General features: G+C 52.9%; 2 protein-coding genes across 2 annotated transcripts in view; both read left to right on the top strand.

Moving 5' to 3' along the window:
• ARMC8 (armadillo repeat containing 8) overlaps window positions 1–20,711 on the top strand; it is an 862,269-nt gene that overhangs the window by 355,221 nt on the left and 486,337 nt on the right. The window lies entirely within an intron of this gene.
• Window positions 4,688–7,028, top strand: SOX14 (SRY-box transcription factor 14). Its single transcript, XM_017346702.4, has one exon. It carries the CDS (start codon window positions 5,208–5,210, stop codon window positions 5,928–5,930), a length of 723 nt encoding a protein of 240 aa, XP_017202191.1. The 5' UTR covers window positions 4,688–5,207; the 3' UTR covers window positions 5,931–7,028.

The raw sequence follows: 20,711 nt of genomic DNA, 5'->3' as shown, positions 1-20,711 counted from the left end.
ATATAAGGTGTCAACTTCCAGGAGCAGGTGTTTGGTCCAGCAAGTCACAGGTTTGGGAGCCTGGCATCTCATATGAGAGTGCCTAGGTGTGAGTCTTAGCTAGCTTCCCATCCCAGCTTCCTGCTAATGTGTGCCCTGGGAGGCAACAGGTGATGGTCCAAGAACTTAGCACACTGCCACCCACATGGGACACAGGGATTGCATCCCAGCTTTGGCCTGGCCCAGTACTGACAACTGAGAGCATTTAGTGAGCAAGCCAGCAGGTTGGGATGTTCTCCCCCTCTCTCAAATAAAATCTTAAAAATAGATAAATACAGGAGTTAACTTCTGATAGAGACAAGTGCTAAGAAGCAATGGGGGCAAGGGAAAGATGATGGTCTAATTTACATTCAGTGGCACAGCTGGTTAAAGCCCCAGCCTGCAGTGCCAGCATCCCATATGGGAGCCAGTTTGAGGCCTCGCTGCTCTACTTCCATCCAGCTCTCTGCTATGGCCTGGGAAAGCAGTAGAAGATGCCCCAAATCCTTGGGCCCCTGCACCCATGTGGGAGACCAGGAAGAAGCTCCTGGCTCCTAGCTCCTGGCATCAGATCAGCTCAGCTCTGGCTGTTGTGATCATTTGGGGAGTGAACCAGAGGATGGAAAACCTTTCTCTCTCTCTCTCTAATCTGTAACTCTTTCAAATAAATAAAAATAAATATTTAAAAAAATAATTATTTACATTGAGTGGTCAGGAGCCAGCCTTATGACATTAAAGTCAAAATATCATAAATTCTGGTGTATGATTTAACCAAGCACATTATGCCCTGAGGTCACCCCTAATGCTGGCTCCCGCGTTATTGGCGCTCAGAGGAGGACCAGAGGAGCTCGCCGGCAGCTTAGCCTCTGAGTGCCCCTGGCGCTCACTCTCCCAGCTGTGCGCAGGCTCCCCAGAATCGGCACCTGCGACTTCACTCAGTTCCTCGCCCGAAACCCCGAGGGGCCACAAGAACCAGGAAGGAATGGTACCGCTGAGTGCTGAGCACAGGGCCTGTGGCACGCAGGCAACTCCCCCGCTCTCTTCCGAAAGCCTCCGGGTCTCAGCGCCACCTGCCCTCTTCCCTTCCACCTTCAATGGCCTAATCCAAGCCAAGGTCTGCGCAGCTTCCTCGGAGCACTCAGCCTTTTCCCAGTCCCACCGGCCTGGGAACCATGAGCTCTGCCCACCAGACAGGACGGGATGGAGTGCGGAGCGGAGCCTGGAGGCCAGGCAGGTGGGTACAGGCCTCGAGGCCCCAGACTTCCGCTTGGGTCTCTACTGGGCTGCGGCGGAGCATCAGGGGAGGGAGGTGTGTGCACAACGTTTACCTGGGCCTGGGCAGAAAGAAACATCAGTGAGCGTCAGGAGTTGCGTGCCCATTGGACACCCAAAGATGCGCGCCACGCAGCCCTGCCCTCGCAGAGTTCGAAGGCTGGTGCACTGTCCCGGCTGCGACAGAGTCCTAAGCGACGCTGAGTAAGTGTGAGCGGGGCAAAGTGGAAGCAGTCCCGGCCCAGCGGGTGATTAGCCTTAACTGACACTTGAGGTCTGCAAAGGAGTTGGGACAAAAGAGGAAAGAGGCGCCCTGTGAAGGCTCCAAGCCTCCAAAGAGCAAGGGGCACATCCTGGACCCTGGGCGCGGCGGAGGGAAGCCGGAGGAGAGGAGAGACTCCCCAGGACAACCTCCTGCCCCTGGACTGGAGCAGGGAGGGTTCGCTGACAGAATTCGCGTTGTTCGGGGCTTCAGACACCCAGCTAAAGCCCGCAGGCCGCGTGCCTGGAGTCGCGGAGTCAAAAAATGAATCCCGCGTTCAGGACATGCAGAAGAAGAGATCTCATCCCAGAGATGCCACCGGCCTGGGGAATGGGATGGCAGCCTGAGGCCTGAACGGCAGGCTGCGGCCAGAGCTAGAGGAGCCTTTAGGGAACGCTCCGTCCTAAGGCATTTGGGCTATGGCAAAAGCTGCTGGATCTCCTCCCCAGGGGTCACCTCTCCTGAACTCGCTGGCGGAAACGCACAAGTCGGAGTGATGACCCAGCGAGGTAAAGCTATGGGCTGGAGACAGCGCCAGCCGGGACTCCGGAATCATCGGGTCTCCTGCGCCCAGCCGCCTGAGGAGTCTGGAATGGACCCATGGACTCCCAGGACTCCACAGGATTGGCGCGGCTGGGCAGGTCGTCCAGGAGGTAGCAGATGCGCGGCCTGAAAGGTGTCGCCCTCCGCTCGGGCTTCCCTAGGCTAGAGGCTGGCGCCCGCCCGAGTCATTGCAACCCGACCAGGAAGCATGGGGCCCCGGGCGCCCTAGAGGTGGAGGGCCTTCTGCCCACAAACTGCCTGCCACCCTTGGCTCGCTCTTTGGGATAATCCGCACCGGCTCGCAGATAGCTCTTGGGTTGTGAGTAGCTCTTGGATTGCTCCCTAGGGCTGAGCTCAAGAGGCTGGAGAGGAGCGCGGTGCTTAGAAGAGGAAATAGGAGGCATTGAAGGAGGGCGTGCGACTGTCTTCCTCGCGACCACTGGAACAGGTCGGCCTGAAGGCTGAGCTAAGAGAAACATCCAGGACAGCGTGCTTAAGCAGTTTCCAAGAGATTGATTTGCATTAACCCAAACCTCGGGCAGTGGGTGCCGCGTCCCGCGGAGGGTTCCAAAGTGGGAAATTGGTTGGTCCCTGCTGGAAGCTGCGTCTCTCTGCAGACTTGAATATCCTTTGGTTCCTTCCCAAAGCTGTCTGGGTTGCCCAATAGAGTTAGAATCGCGTGGCCCCTGCACCTCCTAACCCTGACTGGCTCTGGGCGTTTGGCACCGCTAGGGGTTGCCTGCGATGTTTGGAAAGCCGCCCTCACCTGGAATGGAAAGTGCTTCTGCTTCTTGAAGCCCCACACTGAGTGCAGAGAAAACAAGGACGGAAGGCCAGAAGCAGGCTTCCGGAGGGTGGTCCCAGCTACTGTTGAGAAGGAATGCAAAGGTTGGTGCACCTGCTCCTCAACCCGCGCGGAGGTGACGCTGGTGGTTGGGAGTGCTTGCTTAAGCAAGCCGGTTCTCCAACTGGAGCCTAAACGAACAAAAGCGAAATCTGTCCTTTGGCGCAGTTTATCTACAGGACAGGTTTCGATGGCTCCAATAGTCTCGTCAAAGGTTCCACCACGTTTGGCAGCTGCACAGACAAATCCTCTCACGTGACGCCGCCGGGATGGGGGAAGTGTAGGGGTTTTCAAATCCTCCTATACGCCGCGTCTCATCACCTCCCACCAGCGTCACTTTGGGCAAATCACAGAACCTTTCCTCGATCTCAGTTTCCCAATCTGTAAAATGGGGGATAGTGCCCATCTCTCTAAAGATCCATGCTGAGGGTAAAAGAGTCTAATTTTAGGAGGGAGACTCGAAGTCCTCAAACTCCATACAGCACATGCTAGCGACAGACCCTCCCCTGCTGCCTCCCGCCTACCTCCCCCACTCCTGGCTGACTGAGCCGGTGCGGGGTTTCCGGCCCGTCCTCCCGAGAGAGGCTGGTGCAAAAGCCAATAAGCCTGGAACACACGCAGGTCCCTCCGGGCCCGGGACAATAGTTTCCATTTAATAAATATTTCCCCCAAGGGCATTTCACATCGGGCAGGCAATTATTCAAAGGAAACAGGCGCGCAGGTTGGCTCTGCGGGTTATTTCGTCCTCTTTACCCGAAGAATGCTCATCTGACTCTAGAAACGAGTCTCGCTGCCTCGCTGGGTGGGAAGAGGCGCCCAGGGACAAACCGAGCCCGGCTGCAGCTACAGCCGGAGACTGCTCTAGGGCCGCCGTTGAAGCGGGGCTGGGAAGCCCCACCACCGCCGCCGCCGCCGCCGCCAGCTGCCGCCAGCCGTCTCTACCTGTTTGGACAATCGAGGAGGGAAAGTTGAAGGTTTACGAGCATTAAATAATAGCAATATAAATGGGAACCCTGATGGAAATCCAACCCTCCTCCACTTCTTTCTGGGAAGTGGGGAGCAGGTCGGGGGCGCGCTGAAGGGCGCATCGGCCGGGATTCGAAGCCTCTGCAGCTGCGCCCGCGAGGTTTCTGGGCGTCGGCTCGCTGCACAGGGCTCCCCTTCGGGCCCGGGGCGCAGAGCGTCCTGGGGCAGCCGCAGAGACCCAGCCTCAGGGGAGTCCTGAGAGAACACTGCCAATGGACCCCCGGTGGTCTAGCGCGAAAAGTTTATTTCTCTTTTTACCCTGAGTTTGATGTATTCTTTTCGCTCTTCCAAGGATCTTTGGCAAGGGAGGGGAGTGCTGTCCTTGCATTTCGTGGCGAGATTGTCCTATTTATCAACACAAGCTCTGCCTCGCTCCCTTTTTAGTCCCCTACCCGGATCTCGCAATTCGAAGCACTGATTCTCCCTGGCACAACTGGGAAAGAGTGCGGGAGACGCGAAGAGTTTTGCTGACAGTCCAGAGACAATAAGGAACCCAGGCCCCCAGCCCTGAGCCAGACGCTCGGTTCTCTGGCTCTCCCGGTCTCTCTCCCCCTCACACCTCTCCCCGCCCCCGCTGGTCGCACTCGGTCTCTCCTCCACCCGCGTGTTGGCAGGTGCGCCCCCCCACCCCCGCCTTCTCTGCTGCTGATTGGCGCCCAGGTTGGGGAGTCGCCGCCCCGCGCTTATGTCAGAGTGCGTGCCGTCCGGGCCCACCTCGCCTTTGAACTTCGCCGCTTTGGGCTCTCCTTCACCAGCCTCCCCGCATTCTCAGCCAGGTGCAGCGCTGGGCGAGGCAGCTCCGGGAAAGCCACGGGCGGGGGGAGCTACGGCCAGAGGCGCAAGAGGAGAGAAGGGAAGGAGAGAAGGCGAAGGTGGAAAAGGGGGAGAAGGAGGAGCTTCCTGCCCTCGCCAGAAAATTACCTGGCCACTCCACACCCGAGACTCCGGCACTTGGGCCCAGCCTCTGGCGCCCGCAGTCGCCAGCCGGTCGCCCTTGCCTCCCCCACCCCCGCCCATCTGCCCCCCACTCGCCCCCCGGGGGCTGCCTGGGTGCTGGGACTGGCATGATCAGCTGAACTTTGTGGGGGGTCAGCTCTTCTCTCCGGCTTCCCCTCAGCAGCGCCGAGGTGAGGGGAGCGCAGAGCCCCGGGTCAGGACGGACAGACAGACGGCCAACTGCGCCCAGGCTCGCCCTCGGAGCCCCTGCACTCCCCACCCCCGCCCGCCTAAGCCGCCGGGACCATGTCCAAACCTTCAGACCACATCAAGCGGCCCATGAACGCCTTCATGGTATGGTCCCGGGGCCAGCGGCGCAAGATGGCCCAGGAAAACCCCAAGATGCACAACTCGGAGATCAGCAAGCGCCTAGGCGCCGAATGGAAGCTTTTGTCCGAGGCAGAAAAGCGGCCATACATCGACGAGGCCAAGCGGCTACGCGCCCAGCACATGAAGGAGCACCCCGACTACAAGTACCGGCCGCGGCGAAAGCCCAAGAACCTGCTCAAGAAAGACAGGTATGTCTTCCCCCTGCCCTACCTGGGCGACACGGACCCGCTCAAGGCGGCTGGTCTGCCCGTAGGGGCCTCCGACGGCCTCCTGAGCGCGCCCGAGAAAGCCCGGGCCTTCTTGCCGCCGGCCTCGGCGCCCTACTCCCTGCTGGACCCCGCGCAGTTTAGCTCGAGCGCCATCCAGAAGATGGGTGAAGTGCCCCACACCTTGGCCACCGGCGCGCTGCCCTACGCGTCCACCCTGGGCTACCAGAACGGCGCCTTCGGCAGCCTCAGCTGCCCCAGCCAGCACACGCACACGCACCCGTCCCCCACCAACCCGGGCTACGTGGTGCCCTGTAACTGTACCGCCTGGTCTGCCTCCACCCTGCAGCCCCCCGTCGCCTACATCCTCTTTCCAGGCATGACCAAGACTGGCATAGACCCTTATTCGTCAGCCCACGCCACAGCCATGTAACCCCCGGCCTGGCCCGGACCGGAGGGGTGGCCTGGAAGCGGGGTTTGCACCCTGTCCTCTGCACCTAGCCCTGCCTGGCCTGCAGAAGCCTCTGGGTCAGCCCTGCCGCCGCCCCTTATCCGGTCCCAGACTCGGCCTCTCTCTTCCAGGGAGAAGGGAGGGGCGTCCTACCGACCAGAGGCGTGGACAGGTGCAGAAACTTGCAGACGTTTTGACAGCTGCGCTGCCCCTATCCTGACTCTCCCCCAAATCTCCGACTGTACCCCCTTTGGACAAAGAAGTAGGCAATTTTGCTTTATTTATCTCCCCTTCACTCTCCTCGGATAGGCTTTGGACTCCGAACTCCCAGATCCTGGTATTATATCTAGAATATGCATATATATATATTTTTTTCCTCTTCTGCCCCTGAAGAAAAAAAGAGTTGGCTGTTTCTCTGTGTCTTGCCATCAGACACAACCAAGCGCCATTTATTCTTCATGTTTGGGAAAAAAGGCTTAAAAGTTTTAAACTACAGCAAGGGAACCATTTCTATTTAAAACCATGCTATGATATAGTGTTTGCTTCTTTAAAGGGAAAACAAGAAGGACCCACATGGTTATTTACTTTGTGTCAAGCAGTGTTCCTAGAGACCTAAGTTTACTGTTAGACAGAAAATCGGGTTCCGAAGTCAGGAAGTGGAAAGTGAACAACAACAAAAGGATTAAAACATCCTAAATAATGGTAAATGTTTTGACGATGTCTTGGAAATGTACCTGGAAGGATTTTACCTCGTTACTCTGTTCATTTGTTGAACAAAGACGTTTTGAATAAAGACAATCTGTCGTTGCAAAAAGTAACCTTTGATGTGCCTAAAAATCTGGAGTCAGGAGGCCAGGGCAGCGGGGCCGGGGAGTCGGGTCGCGGGGAGGCGCCTTGGGCAGTGATCGCTGGCGGCTGAGCTGCGCGTTGCGCTGGCCGAAGCTGGCGGCCTGCGAGCCGGCTGCGAAGTGACCTAGAGTCTGAGATCCCTCAGGATCACGCCCGGGGGATCCGTTCTAGGCCTTTATCCGTCCCTGGGACGTCGCTCCTGGCCCGCATTCTTCACGAAAGGGTTAGGCCACTCCGAGAAGCCAATGAACCAAGACAAAGGCCGAGCCGGACCCGAGTCTGGGTGCGTTAACTTTTCTAAACCAAACTCGAAAGTAATGGGGAGAAGCGCCGATTCTCCCGGGAACCAGTTGCGCGCGGAGCACCACGGCCTGCGGTGGACCTTTAAGTTCAAGGCTCGGGGGAAGCCGGGTGGAATCGATTTGCTTTTCTTTAGGTGTCTGGAAAAACTGCCGCTGGCTCCTATGGGGAATCTGGCTACTAGTCCCTAAATTAGAAAATAAAAGCCTAAGAAATGCCGAAAGACGCGACCTAGCTCTCCGTCCCGGATGGTCAGAGACTTTTTACTAAGACCATTTGGGAGCAAAGGGAAGAGACAGGCGATATTGGCATGGCTCAGGCAAGGAGTTTTTCTAAAAAAAAAAAATCATAAAAACCAAATAACTCGCGTTTAACAAACAAGGAAAGGAGCCCTTCGCTTTCCCCTCTGGGTGAATATTTGTTTACTTGAAGATTACTGCTTTTCCCGAGGAGAGGGGACCCTGATGCCAGCCAGCACAACTCTCTGGAACTTCTTCTCAAAATCAAAGGCGCTCCCCACCCTCTGTCTCCTGCGAGTCTCGCCCCCACCGCCTCGCTCACGCGTGTTCTCCCGCAGGTCGCGCGCTCTTCTCGCTGGCCGCGGTAGGGTGCGGGTTGGGGGTGGGGCAGCCCAGGGGCTTGCAGGCTTGCCGCGGCTGCTGCTGCTAGGGGGTGGGGACTGGGGACTCCAAAGGAGGCTGTGGTTCGAGGTGCAGGGGAACCGTTGTCAGCAGACACCCAAGCCGGAGCCCGCGGATTAGCATATTGTCCTCAAAACAATTACAAGTGTTTGAGGTGCTGTTTGGATCCTATTCATCCTAGCCCCTTTGTCAAAGGGGGATTTTCATTATTAAAAAAAAAAAGTTAGCAGTTGTCCATCTGGCTGAGCTGAATGGCAAAGTGATTCGTGTTGTATATGCTTTTCTCATTAAGAGCTCTTTTGAGACCGATGTTAGAATTAAATGGTATAACACAATTAACATACACGGGAGCTGAATAGGAGGGGACGCCTATAAATAATAGATAGATAAATAAATGAGCGATCAGGCGAAGGTAAACAAAGGCGAGCTTGGGGGAGGCGCGGGGGAGGCCGGGAGGGCTGCGCTACGCTTACTTAGCATCACAAAACCCTCTTACAAATAGAGACAATTAGGAAGTGACTTGCCTCTGGTGGCCGTCCGGTCCCGGGCCCCGGGCGCACAGGGAAGGCCCCTCCTCCCGCCCCCTAGGAAGCCCAGGAGGCCCGGGGCGGAGGCGCTGCGGTTTCGCTGTCTGATGTATCCCCAAACTGACAGTCCTGTCAGGCGCTCTGAGCTCCCTCATAGCTCAGTGTCCCTTAACATCTCTTAAGATGAAGCTTCCAGGGGTCTGAGTGTCTCCCTGCAGAGCCCAGCGCGGCGGCGCCCAGCCCCCGGGAGGAGTCCAGCGCGCTCGGCCCCACAAGGGTGCCCCGCCAACTCCGAAGTAGAGTTAGGCTGGAAACTGGGCACCCGGCCGGGCCGAGAGCGGAAGAACTCTGGCGGCGGCCGAAGCTGGAACACGGAAACGAGCGTTCCCGATTGCGCCGGCCCTGGGGACTCGGAGGGGAGCTCTGGGAAGCTAGGGTGCGCTGTGGCCGAGAGGTGCCCGCACTTCTATCCAACCCGCACGGAACGGGGTGTCCAGCGTGGGCCCGGCGACCCGAAGCCTCAGGCCTGGCTCAGGCCGTCTCTGCCCAGCACGCCTCGCTCCCGCCGGTCCCCGCCTCGGCCCCCGCAGGCCGCAGAGACTCTGCTGAGGTGCGCGGCCGCGACTCGCCCTCGGCACCAGCCGCAATCCTCCCCGTCACGCCTCTGACAGGGGCCGATTACAGACTTTGAAGTCAGGCGCAGACAAAAAAGAAATCCCCTGAGGGTGTATGTGTGTGTGTTGGGGGGGCCGCCCCTGTCAAACCTGTTTGCTCACAACTGTCTCTTTCTTTCAAGAAAATCATTAAAGCAAACCTGTAGGGAGAGGAGCGCCCCGCCCGCGCGGAAGTCCAGAAGAGCCGCGACGCGCGGCCCGGAGCAGCCTGGAGTCGCACGGCAGGGACTCCGGGCGTCGGGAGGACGCGACTCGGCGGCCCTGGGGGCTCCCGGGACCCCGCTCCGGGGGACTGCGCCGCCGCCTCGGCGCTAGGCACGCGGCCCCGCAGCCAGGGAGCTACACGCCTGGGCCTCCCCGGAGCAGGGGTACCCAGGAGGCCCCAAGCCTCCTGCCTGTGGAGCCCTTGTTTCTGGGGGACAAAAAAAAAGTTGACCCCAACAACATCCGCGCTCGCCCCGCCGCCGCTGTGCTGGGCGTTTCTCAGCACCGCGGAGAGCTCCATGGCGCGCTCTCGGGCTGGCGGCCTGGCGCGGCGCGGGAGGAGGGCTTGGGTTTTTAGCAAGGGTTTCTTGGCGCGGGGGTACACTGGCCACGTCTTCTGAGACACGCGGGCACCTTGGCCTACGTCCTCTCCGCGGGGGGATCCAGAAACCGTGATTCCCTTCAGTTCCCAAGTTTTCCTGTTTAAGTGCCAATTTCCTCAGAAGCGCTGTGACGGCCAGCTACTGTGTGTAAATCGCGCCGAGGTGTGAGTGACTGACCTCCGAGGCTGTGGCAATGCCTGCGTGTTAAATCGTGTTAATCGCGCTGGTGTTTCAGTCAGGGCAGGGTTCCCAGAACACCGCACGCACCTAGGTTAAGCGGCTCCCGCCAGGGCAGCTTCTCTGGCAAAACCTGAGACTTCTCGGGGCGCGGTGCGGGGTGGGGGTGGGGGTCCTGAACACTTGGCGGGCAGCAGCGCCTGGACTGCCCTCAAGAACTCTCCCGCCACCCTCCCCCCACCTCGCTCCTGCCCTGCCCTGCCCAGGCTGGTCACCATTGTTCAAGTGGGCAATGAATCGCAAGTCCTTTGAATCTGAACGTGGCGGGATTCGCAAGATCCGCGTTCGGAATGCTCACTTCTTTCTTTGCTGAGTGGGCTGGGTGCGTTTGTGAGTGTGGGAGAGGAAGAGGACCCCGTTAGCTGGGTGCTTGCCGCTTCCGCCGAGGGCCCGCTCGCCCTGACCTCTGGCCCTTGCCCTGGCCTCGCAGACTCTCGCCCACCATGCGGCAGGAGCGCTCCTTGAGCTGGTTCCATTCCTGGCGCTTTGTAACCATTGGCCTTGGCCGCGAATCAGAAGCGCTGGCACTTGGCCGCAGCAGCGTAATTAAGAAAAGGAAGTTGGACGCGGGTGGTGGAATGGTGGGGGGAGCTAGACACCTGGGGCGTGGACGCGGAACCCGAGGCTCAGAGTGGGCCCCTGCTCCCGAACAGGGAAGGAGTCTGAAAGCAGGAAAGAGCGGACCCAGCTCCCTCCTCCAAGGTCCAGCCCCTGGCCCTGCGTCTGGCACTGCGGTCATTCACGGACTGGTGCCCAGGCACAGGCGCCAGAATGAGAGTTGTGCTCTCCGGAAGCGGCAAGGTCCGCGGTTCCTGGTGTCCCCAGGCTGCCTGCCTGGATTCTCCTTCCTCTTCGCTAGAGTCTTTGCGCTAAGCATCCTCTCTGATTTCCTCCCCCCACCCCCGACCCCAGCAAAGTCTCCAAAAATTCGGTCTTAGTTGAGAAGGGAGAGGATGGTTGGGCGGGACAGAGGCTGAACGGAGGCCCCAAGTTTCCTCTTTGCCACAAAGTGGAGGGGTCGCGCTACTCAAACAGGGCGTCTCCAAAGTTTTCCACTTGGGCCCGGAGGAAAAGCGATTCACACTCGACCCGGGCAAGGTTGGGAAGAGACTTCCGAAAAACTTTGCCGTCAGGCACGGCTGCAATCGGCTCGGGAAGACCGGAGACAAAACGCCAGACCCGACGACGGCCCCACTGGAGCTGCTGTGGGGGAGAGGGTCCTTCGGCCCCCAGGCCGGGGCGCCGCCTCTGTGTCCTGTTGGACAGCTCTTGCCCTCTTGGGTGCGTTAGGGTCGGGCCACACCTAGGACCCTCGAGGCCCAGGGGCACTAGCGCTGCGGAGAGCATTGGAGTGGTGGGGGGAGGTGTGGCTGCGGGGGTGAGAGCGGTGCACCTGCCTGGCGGGTTGAAGGCGGGCGGCCGCGGTCCGAGCTCCTCCAAGCAGCTCCCGCCGGTCCGCAGCCCGGCTGAGCCCCCGCAGCCTAGCCCCACGCCCCGCCCGCGGATCCAGGACGAGGAGGGGGGCAGCGGCGGCCGGGGCGCTCGCCGCCGGTCCCAGTTCGCCCGGCACCCCCTGTGGCGCGGAGAGTCAATGGGATTTGCACACTCGAGGTGTAACAGCATTACTGCATTAATTACCATTTCCATTTCACGTCCAGATTGTTTACTTATCTGCGGGAAACATATGTCGGGAGAAGTTCACATTCCGGATTCTGCTCCGCTGCCCAAGGTGCAATTCCGGGGAGGCGGCGAGGAGGGGGAAGGGGAGGGCTTCAGATTTTTTATTACACCCTCTAGCCTTATCTACCGCTGTAAATTATGAGGATCCTCCATTGAGCGGCATATGGAGATTATATACTTTTTTGAATATCGTTTCCCAAAGCCTGCAGATTTTCACTTTGAAATGAAACAATCCTCCGCCAGCCCCCCGGGGGCCAGGCGCCTCCTGCGCTCCCCGTCACTGCCCAGGAGACCCTCCCCAAGGGGCCGGGCGCGCACCCTCAACCCCCAAGCCATGGCCAGCGCCCAGCGGAGCCCTCTTTTCCCAGAGTCTCCAAGATCCTCTCGGGGAAAGCCCAACCTTAGGCGGTATATGAGAACCAAGTCTGCACTCCTGTTGTTTTTCTGCACCTAGTTCCCGGACTTGCGCGCGTTGTTTCCATTTGGGATCCCCGCATAGACGCGAGCCCACTTCTGCCCTCTTCCTACGAGCCGCCGCGGCTGCAAACCCGCGACCGGGCTTGAAGGGTCCACACCCACGCTTAGAGCCTGTCAGGCCCTCGCGCCTCTGGAGGCTTCTGGAGAGCTTTGGTCTTGGGACAGCCGACTCCGGCTCCTTTCTTTGTGTGAGGGGCGGTGGAGGTGGCGGGGAGCGCGCCCCGGCGGAGACCGCTTACTGGGAACCCCGCGCGGACATCTGCGTGCGTGCCGGGCAACTGCCTCCCCTCCCGGGTAAGCGGGGCCGACCGAATCCTGTCTTTCTTATCTCTCTGCGACTCCTTTCAGGCTGAGATCAGAGAGGGAGGGAAAGAGGAGACAGAATCATTGTTCTTCTTCTTCTTTTTTTTTAAATTTAATATACCAAGCCACCCGATTAGGTCATTTATATGCTTAATTTAGTGATAAAAGTCAGTGAGCAGAATCACAGGATTCGTCCTTCTTTCTATTTCTTTTGACCACGTTTTCTCTACAGCATTTGGGAAAGCCGAAAAAAATGTTTGACCCTGTTTTCCTTTTCTGTTCATTGCTTTGTCTGCAATGCAATTCTAATAGGTGCACTTTTGTAATGTAATTTGTTTGCTTTTTATGCGACTATTTTTCATCTTGCCCTGATTCCGTTTGCAGGATTACACATTATCTATGTGTAGATACCCACCCTCAAAAGCCAAACTCAAAAATTTTCTTGAAATGCTCATTTCTGTGATTGAGAAAACCCGGTGGGAAACCTATTGTAATGTTAGACCAGGAACAATCCCATTGACCAAAGCCACAAAATTAAGGCAGAGAAGCTGGAAAATAAGGAAATAAACAGATTCTTTTCCATGAAGTATTGTTTTGGGATTGCTAATTTTTTCAAGACCTCTAAGAAAATTGTGAGGTGTCACTTCTCTCTCCTGGGTCTATCTGTAATTGAATCTAGGTCACTATTCTAAAGCAAGAAAAGTCTGCTTCCCACTTTCCTGCGTCAGGCTGAAATTTAGGGGAGGGACAAGGGTCTTGCAATTTCATTTAAAATGTAATGGTGGATGAACTGATAAGCAAATAGTGCAAAAGGAGCCTGCTTAAAAGAAAAAAAAAGCCATGGTTTTAATATGCTGCAGATGGGGGGAAATGATTTACATGAGAGTTTATTTCCTTTTTGCTGATATGAAAGAATTACAGATACAAAACCCACTGATCTATAGAATAAAAAAAGAAAAGAAATGTTATTTTCCTGTAAAGGTGTCAGTTCATTTATATTCATTTAACCATCCATCCATCAATTCACTTTCTCACCCCTTGCACATTCTCTCTGGCTCTGTGAAACGTTGCCCTACCAATACACTTTGCTAGCATAAGCAATGAAGTTTTCCTTCCTTAAAATAATATGAGATTTAGATGAAATAGGTAGAGATGGAAAAAGAGAGATGATTTTGTTTTTGTTGGTGAATGTTCCTGATAATTTGACATGATTTTAGGGGCCAAATTTTTAACCATGTTCATGTCCCAGTATAGCTGCAGCCAGTGTACACACAGCTTTCCCATGGTCAAGATTATATGCAGAGGAGAGGCAATTATTTTTTCAATAAAATATGCATACACTAGAAAGACATTTATCAGTCGAAAATCTGTTCTATAATATAGAAAATGTAGCAAAGAACGAATCCTGGTGTATAGTCAAATGTTGAGTCAATAATGCATTGTTTCATTAAAACATCTGATATTACAAGTAGGAGTATGAACACATTTACGTTTTCCTGAGGATTTCTGGCTTGGGCTGGGCATGAGCAGCATCAAATCTTTTGTGTTTAAAGTTGTCAGATCCAGATAAGTGTGTGGCAAAATTTGCATATTCGAGAGGTGCTGTTGTTCGGGGGTCCTCCCAGGGGTTGACAAGATTATATAATAGGTTTTACTTTTGGGGGGATAAAAATGATGACCAGCACAACAACAAACATTTTTCCAGTGGGAGTGATACGCTGTCACTCCCATGGTGTCACCTCCTGTGTAGGTGATGCCCACACGAATACCTGGAGATCTACAGACCCAAATAAGGATTAGACCAACCATCCTCTCCTGACAGTTTTCTTTTAAGTTGTTTAAGACAGCAGTGCATTCCCACAGGATGAAGCTTCCCTAGACTGAAGATTTGTTCTCTCTTTCTCCTTTTCCCCTCTTTTCCCTTCTTCCTCCTCTTCCTTTTTCTCCTCAATTGTTTAGTTTCCCCCTTTAAAACATGAACGCTACTGGCAGATCAGAAATTTCCTTTGTAGGTCTTCATAACTGTCAACATTATTCTTTGTCTTGTCTATTTCTTTCTGGACACACTTTCTTCCACTGTGGCAATGCATTGCTTTACCTACCCAATTTTTAATCAAACAGCGTATAAGGCTACAGGAGTGACCATCTGGTCAGAAGCTGGGATTTCTCCTGTGTATTTCTTGTCTCAAACTCTTTAGATTCATTTAGAGTAAGTGCTGATCAGACATTCCAGCTGGATGGGTGGACACCATGAAGACATTTTAGAATTGCTTCTTAACCATTGTCTTTTGACTTCTGGGCTCTCCAATGGCTGTGATAACTATACTTAGCAAGAAGGATACCTTTGCTCTGAGTTATCTTTGAGAACTGAACTGACAAGGAAGGAAGGAAGGAAGGCAGGCCTAAGGTGAGTCCTCAGGAGAAGAGGTGAGCTGGACTTTTCTCTGTCTATATGTATGTACTTTTGCTTTACAATAAAGCATTCATTTATTTGTCTACACAGATTATGCTCCGAGCTAATGTGAGCACAAGGTTGGTGTATATACAGATGACTTCCTCTTTGCTGCTGTGGCAGGTCCAGGTGACACCTGGGGTTCAGACCAGTCATGTTACCATAGGCTTGGTGACACTCAGAATTGTATCACACAACTTCAACAGTGTTTATGACCAACCTGTTAGGTAAGGAATAGAATCGGATGGGAGTCGACTGCTGTCAAAATTAAACACCTTAGCCCCTTTGCAGATGGTTGAAGATGCTCCAAAATTTCTTGAAAACATATTCTATAATAATCAGGTGAAATGAGTATAATAGAAATGGGTTTGGAATTTTTTTTTATTTTAGGAAGAGAAATTTCAGTGACATATGTAAATCCAAGCCTTGTGAATGGCTCTGTCTGCAGCAGTGCCCTCCTTGTGCAGGTGGCCTTTGCTGGAGTTCTCTTGACAGACCAAAAGGATCTGCCCTTTGGGGCCCAGCCTCTTGCCCTCCCTTATCAACTCACGGAGGACATTCTGCAGGGACATTTTCTTCTTGTCTTCCTTTTTTTTTTTTTTTTCCTATGGAACTAAAAATCAGATTATCTCCACTAAGATGGACATTTGAAATCAAACTCACTGAGAGAAGGAACTTGGCCACTTCTGAGACAACCTGGAGGGAAGCAGGTAAATTTCGCTTGTAACAAACTGATGTCAAAAATTAAATTACCACTGTGATTTCACTCCTTTTAATTGGAAAGTGCTAAAAAGTCTGATAAACTCAGAAAGAAAAAAAAGAATTCTTTAGATTGAGACCAGAAGGAATATGTATTAACTTCTGTTTTCTGATCATCCTCCAGGTTTCAGCTAGATGTTAAAATGCATTCTTTTTGTTAGCAAGACAGGAAAAGCACCTGGCTCCTGGCTCCTGCCAGGATCAGCGCGGTGCGCCGGCTGCAGCGGCGGCCATTGGAGGGTGAACCAACGGCAAAGGAAGACCTTTCTCTCTTTTTGTTAGCAAGGGAGAAGCCTGTTGAAAAGGTCTTGCTTCATGAGTGCCAATCCCTTACTGTTCAGATTCTTTACTTCCAGAAGTAGCAAGGTGAAGCCAAACATCCTTTGCCAAAGTTTTCCAAAACTATCAATAAAGCAGACTTGGAAAGAGGTGGTGAAGGGGGTGGTATCCCACCACCAGCTAATCCTGAAAACCCTAATAATTGGCCTTTTTTCATCTAGGAATGATATGAAGATCGCTAATATACACTTTTCCTTGATAAGAGAGGCCAGTATCAAATGCTCTGGTTGTCTTAGTAGGAGAAAAACACAAAACCTGGAACATGATCATGTCAACCTGGAAGACTGGAGCCGGTGGAGATATCGCCTGGCACAGGAATCCTGGAGCTGAACACCAAGCAGCAGACCACACTCTTAAGGAAGCTCCTCACTTAGATGCAGAGAGAAGTCAGGAAACTCTGGATTTTACTCTTGACTTGGCAGGCAAAATAATTCACTGAAATGCAAATGGTAAGATTTTGATTTCTTTGAAATCAGTGACTGAGAGAAAAGCCAACATGATCAGCAGTGCTTAGGCGCCCTCTCAGTGAATGAATTAATTGAAATTACTTTTTATTTGATTAAAATGTGTTTTAATTTATTGTGTCTCTTCCCAGGACTCAAGATTTGTATCTCTCTTCCTGGGGGAGACATACTCTGATTGCAAGGAGAGGGAAACATGGGCTTTGTTAAATGGATGCTAATTGAGCACTTGGTGCTAAAAAGCTTGGCAATTGTCTCAGATGCCCCAGCTTGTTAAATTCTCCCCAAGGCACCATGAGGTAGGTACTGCTATTATCCCCATTTCACATATGAGGAAACTGAGGCTGAGAGATATTAAGTGCCTCATCTAAGCTTGTACAGCCCTCACCGGGAGCTGCTGTATCTACCCACTATCCTCAGTAAACTCAAGGACTCGCAGGAGGCAAAGGAATGAGGGAGGAGGAGCCCATGGAGTTTGCAGCTGAGGAAGAGATCAAGAAAGGAAAAGAAGCAAAGTTTGGGGTAAGGCAGAGGAGCCAAAATGCTTTCCCTTTTACAATATGCAGCCTCTGAACCAATCAGCATCTCCGGTGGCTGAGCACCCTCTTACAGTTTGTCCTGGGCCACTCCTAAGCGTTGCTGACAAAGCAACAGACTAGGATGTCACCAGCATGGTTCTAGATCACCCAGACGTGGCCAGGCACATTGGCAGACACAGATTTCCTGCAGCACCTACCAGCCCCTTCCAGACCCAATTCCTGATTTTCACTCCAGAGAGGTCTACTTTTCCAGGCAGCTTAGCTAGGGAAGAAAGAATGTGTTAGGAAAGAATGTGTTAGGACTCTTTCTGAGAGTCCCATTTCTCATTCTCTGGCCCCTAATTGGATTTAGTCAATCTGCTTGCCCTATCACCACCTTGCTTTCTCAGCCTCTGTGTCTTGCCTGCTCATCTTGCCCTGAGATTTTGCACATCAACCATGATATACTGAGTGGTTTTTGCATTTCCTTGCTAATATCAGGTTGCATTTATTGCATCTTTCTGGAAGGCTCAAAGCCTGCCATAAATAAAGAAGTTACTCATCACAATATTTATGGTTAAGGCGATGTGAGGACATTCCGAAGTCTCTCGGTTGCCTTGGGCACGACTTGTACAGAACTGCTCTGAAATGTGCTCACCCACTCCTTCTTCCAGTTTCAGATGCTCACCCATGGAGGGACAGCTCCTCCAAAGTCACATGAGACTAGTGCAGCTGGAACAGCAGGTGCCAGAGAGCTGAGGGCCAGAGACCTATGACCAAGATTGGGTAACTTTGTAGCCAGTTCAAAATTGGATTCGGAATGCTATTGGCCTTAGTAATTTTGTTTGTGCACCGCAATTGATGACACAATCTTGTGTGCCAGTTACAGTTTTATACTAAGGAATGCTAGAGCAATGGTTGGCTGTGTTGGGCAGGCTTCTCAGTGACACTGATTGGAAGCCTTGAGGGAGACTGGGAGGGCAGAGTAAAGGGGGTACAGTAGAACAGACGGCTGCAGGTTGGCCCTGCTCCCTGCCCCTTGATGAGGGACTGAAGGCCAGGGCTGGCCAAATCGCCGTCTTTGATAGTTCACCTTCATGGTTTTAGTCACATCCACCTATGATATTTTGTATGAATACTTTTGACTTGAAGTTGATTCATTTTTTTTTCTACTTCAGCCTCATCCAAAGCAATAATATACATGCATCATAGATGACTGTGTTGTGGAAATGTTTTGTAATATTAATTATTTTGTAATATTAGTTGAAATTCAGACTCTCCTCCTATAACAGTCATAATTAGCTCCCGTTATTTGGGAAACACTGACCTAAAGTGATCAGAGGAGTGATTTGTCCATGGCCACACAACAAGGAAGGCTGGTCTAGTCCTCATGTCTTTTGGGCACTGGCCCAGCGTTCTTTCCTTATACCATTTTATTTTTTCTCAGAGGCTCAAAGAAAGCTTTAGGCAATTAGCACTTTCTCTTAAGGGAAGAGGACTGGAGACACACAGGTTCTCATAATGTTTAAATGCTAAACCTTATCCCCCTTATTCAAAGTGTCTTCCACACGGTTAATTGTATTGCAGAAAACAGAACATGGAGTTTCCTGGGGAACTGGGGGTTGGAAAGACAAGGAGGCTAAATGGGAAGGAAGAAGCGGAATGAGTTTCACACCTGGGAGCTGCCTAGTCTTTAAGAAAGTCAGCTGGGCAGAAGGTAGCCAGAGGAAGGACAGGCCCCAGCTGTGAACACTCCCGGCCTGGGCAAGTCCCCAGTCGGGGAACCCAGGTCTGCATACAGCCCCATCTACCTGTCTGCCCTGCATATCTGCTTTCACTTGAACACGTCGTAACCTTCGAGAGCTGAATTCTTGACCTGTGGCATTTCCAAGTCTGTGGTTGCTTCAGACATCATCCTGTGACCTAGTATTTGTCACTCCTAACACAGATCCCAGGGGAGCCTCCAGTAAAGGTCTAAAAAGCCAGCAGAGGAGCCAGTGTTGTGGCACAGCTGACTGGGACACTGGCATCTCATATGAAGGCACCTGTTCGAGGCCCAGAGCACCTGCTCCGCTTCTGATACGGCTCCCTGCTAATGCCCCGGGAATGTATTAGAAACTATAGCCTGAATGGTTAGGCCAGTGATATGTGAGATCCAGATGGAGTTTCAGGCTCCTGGATTCAGTCTGGCCCAGCCTAGGGCTGTTGAGATCATTTGGCGGAGTGAGCCAGCAGTTAGAAGATTCTCTCTCTCTTTGTCTCTCTCACTCTCGCTCTTTATCTCTCTCACTCTGCTTTTCAAGCAAATAAAATAAACCTTTGCATTTAAAAAGCCATTAGTGTGGCCGGTGTGGTGGCATAGCAGGTTAAGCCACCACCTGTAATGCCAGCATCCCAGCAGCTCCACTTCCAATCCAGCTCCCTGCTAATGGTTTGGGGAGGCAGTGAAAGATCGTCCAAGTCCTTGGGCCCCTACACATGCCTGGGAGACCTGGAGGAAACTCCTGGCTCTTGACTTTGGCCTGGCCCAGCCCTGGCCATTGCAGCCTTTTGGGTAATGAACCAGTGAATGGAAGATCAGTCTCTCTCTTTCTCTCTCTCTCTCAGTAACCCTGCCTTCCAAATAAATAACTAATTCTTTAAAAAAAATTTTAAATTTTTTTTTAAAAAACAGTGGAATAGGTTATCCTTATGGGAGGAAAAAGCATATGACAAATCAAGCACTCTGTTGCCGACTGGTACCGCTTTTATTTGCTTGTTGGAATATCTAGCTGCTCTTATTTATTTATTTATTTGACAGGTAGAGTTATAGACAGTGAAAGAGACACAGAGATAAAGGGTTTCCTTCCATTGGTTCATTTTCCAAATGGCCACTATGGCCGGCACTGCGCCAACCCGAAGCCAGGAGCCAGGAGCCAGGAGCCAGGTGCTTCTTCCTGGTCTCCCATGCGGGTGCAGGGCCCAAGCACTTGGGCCATCCTCCACTGCCCTCCCGGGCCACAGCAGAGAGCTGGACTGAAAGAGGAGCAACAGGGACTAGAACTCGGCACCCATATGGGATGCCGGCGCCACAGGTGGAGGATTAGCCAAGTGAGCCATGGTGCCGGACCCCTAGCTGTTCTTCGAGACTTAGGAGCTATGTTTTTGTCCTTCCCCTAAATTTCTCACCCAGAGCTGCTCCGGAGCTCTGAGTCTCCTGGGGCCCTGCTGCTGTAATGAATGTGTGCAGCAGCTCACAGTGCACACCACTTTCCTGGTGGGTTAATTCAGCTCAGAGCAACTGCTTCATCTGCAGGTGTTACCTCACCCAGGAAGCAGGCGCCCTGAGAAGGGCAATGATCTGCCTACAGACAAAAACGCAATTGGAAGAGGCCCTGAAGCTCAGATCTTTTCCCTCTCATTTGGAGTCCTTGCCATCTCCCAATCACACCTCCCGACCTGTATCCCTCACCTGTCTCTCCTTCCTTAAGTCAGCACGCGGTTCCTCCAGAGTCCTGGCACCCTCCATCAGTCTTACCTTTGCAGTGATGAACAGTCCATTGGGAACTCTAGATTCTGTTTTGGATTTATTTTGTGATTCTCAGTCCTAGGAGGCATCAGATTAGCATTTGGGCAAATCATTTTGTTGTTAAGGGTCAGACCCTCTAGGCTTGAGTCCTTGGTCTGCTGCTGGCTAGCTGTGCTAAATCCAGGAAGTTGCTTAACTTCTCTGTGTCTCAATTTTTTCTTTTGCAAAATGGAGACAGAGAGTGTCCTACAGATAGTTATAGTCCTGCAGGCCTCACAGGACTGTTTTGAGGATTAATAGACATAACGATTGAAAAGTACCCAGTACTATGCCACACACTTTATTCTTTTGGGTCTGTTATTTATTTTCCTTCATCCCCTGTTAAGAATGTTTTCAATGAATGAATTATTTTGAAAATTTTTTTATTAGAAAGGAATATATATGTGTGTGT

The sequence above is a fragment of the Oryctolagus cuniculus genome, chromosome 4 (genome assembly GCF_051225735.1).
Source record: "Oryctolagus cuniculus isolate XC-2025 breed Fujian yellow rabbit chromosome 4, ASM5122573v1, whole genome shotgun sequence".
Classification (NCBI taxonomy): Eukaryota; Metazoa; Chordata; class Mammalia; order Lagomorpha; family Leporidae; genus Oryctolagus; species Oryctolagus cuniculus.
Note: the sequence above shows the minus strand (reverse complement) of the source record. Positions and strands in the feature narration are given on the sequence as shown.

What these genes read in the sequence shown, in the direction of transcription:
- SOX14 (XM_017346702.4), top strand. Translation starts at nt 5,208, where the DNA reads ATGTCCAAACCTTCAGACCACATCAAGCGGCCCATGAACGCCTTCATG.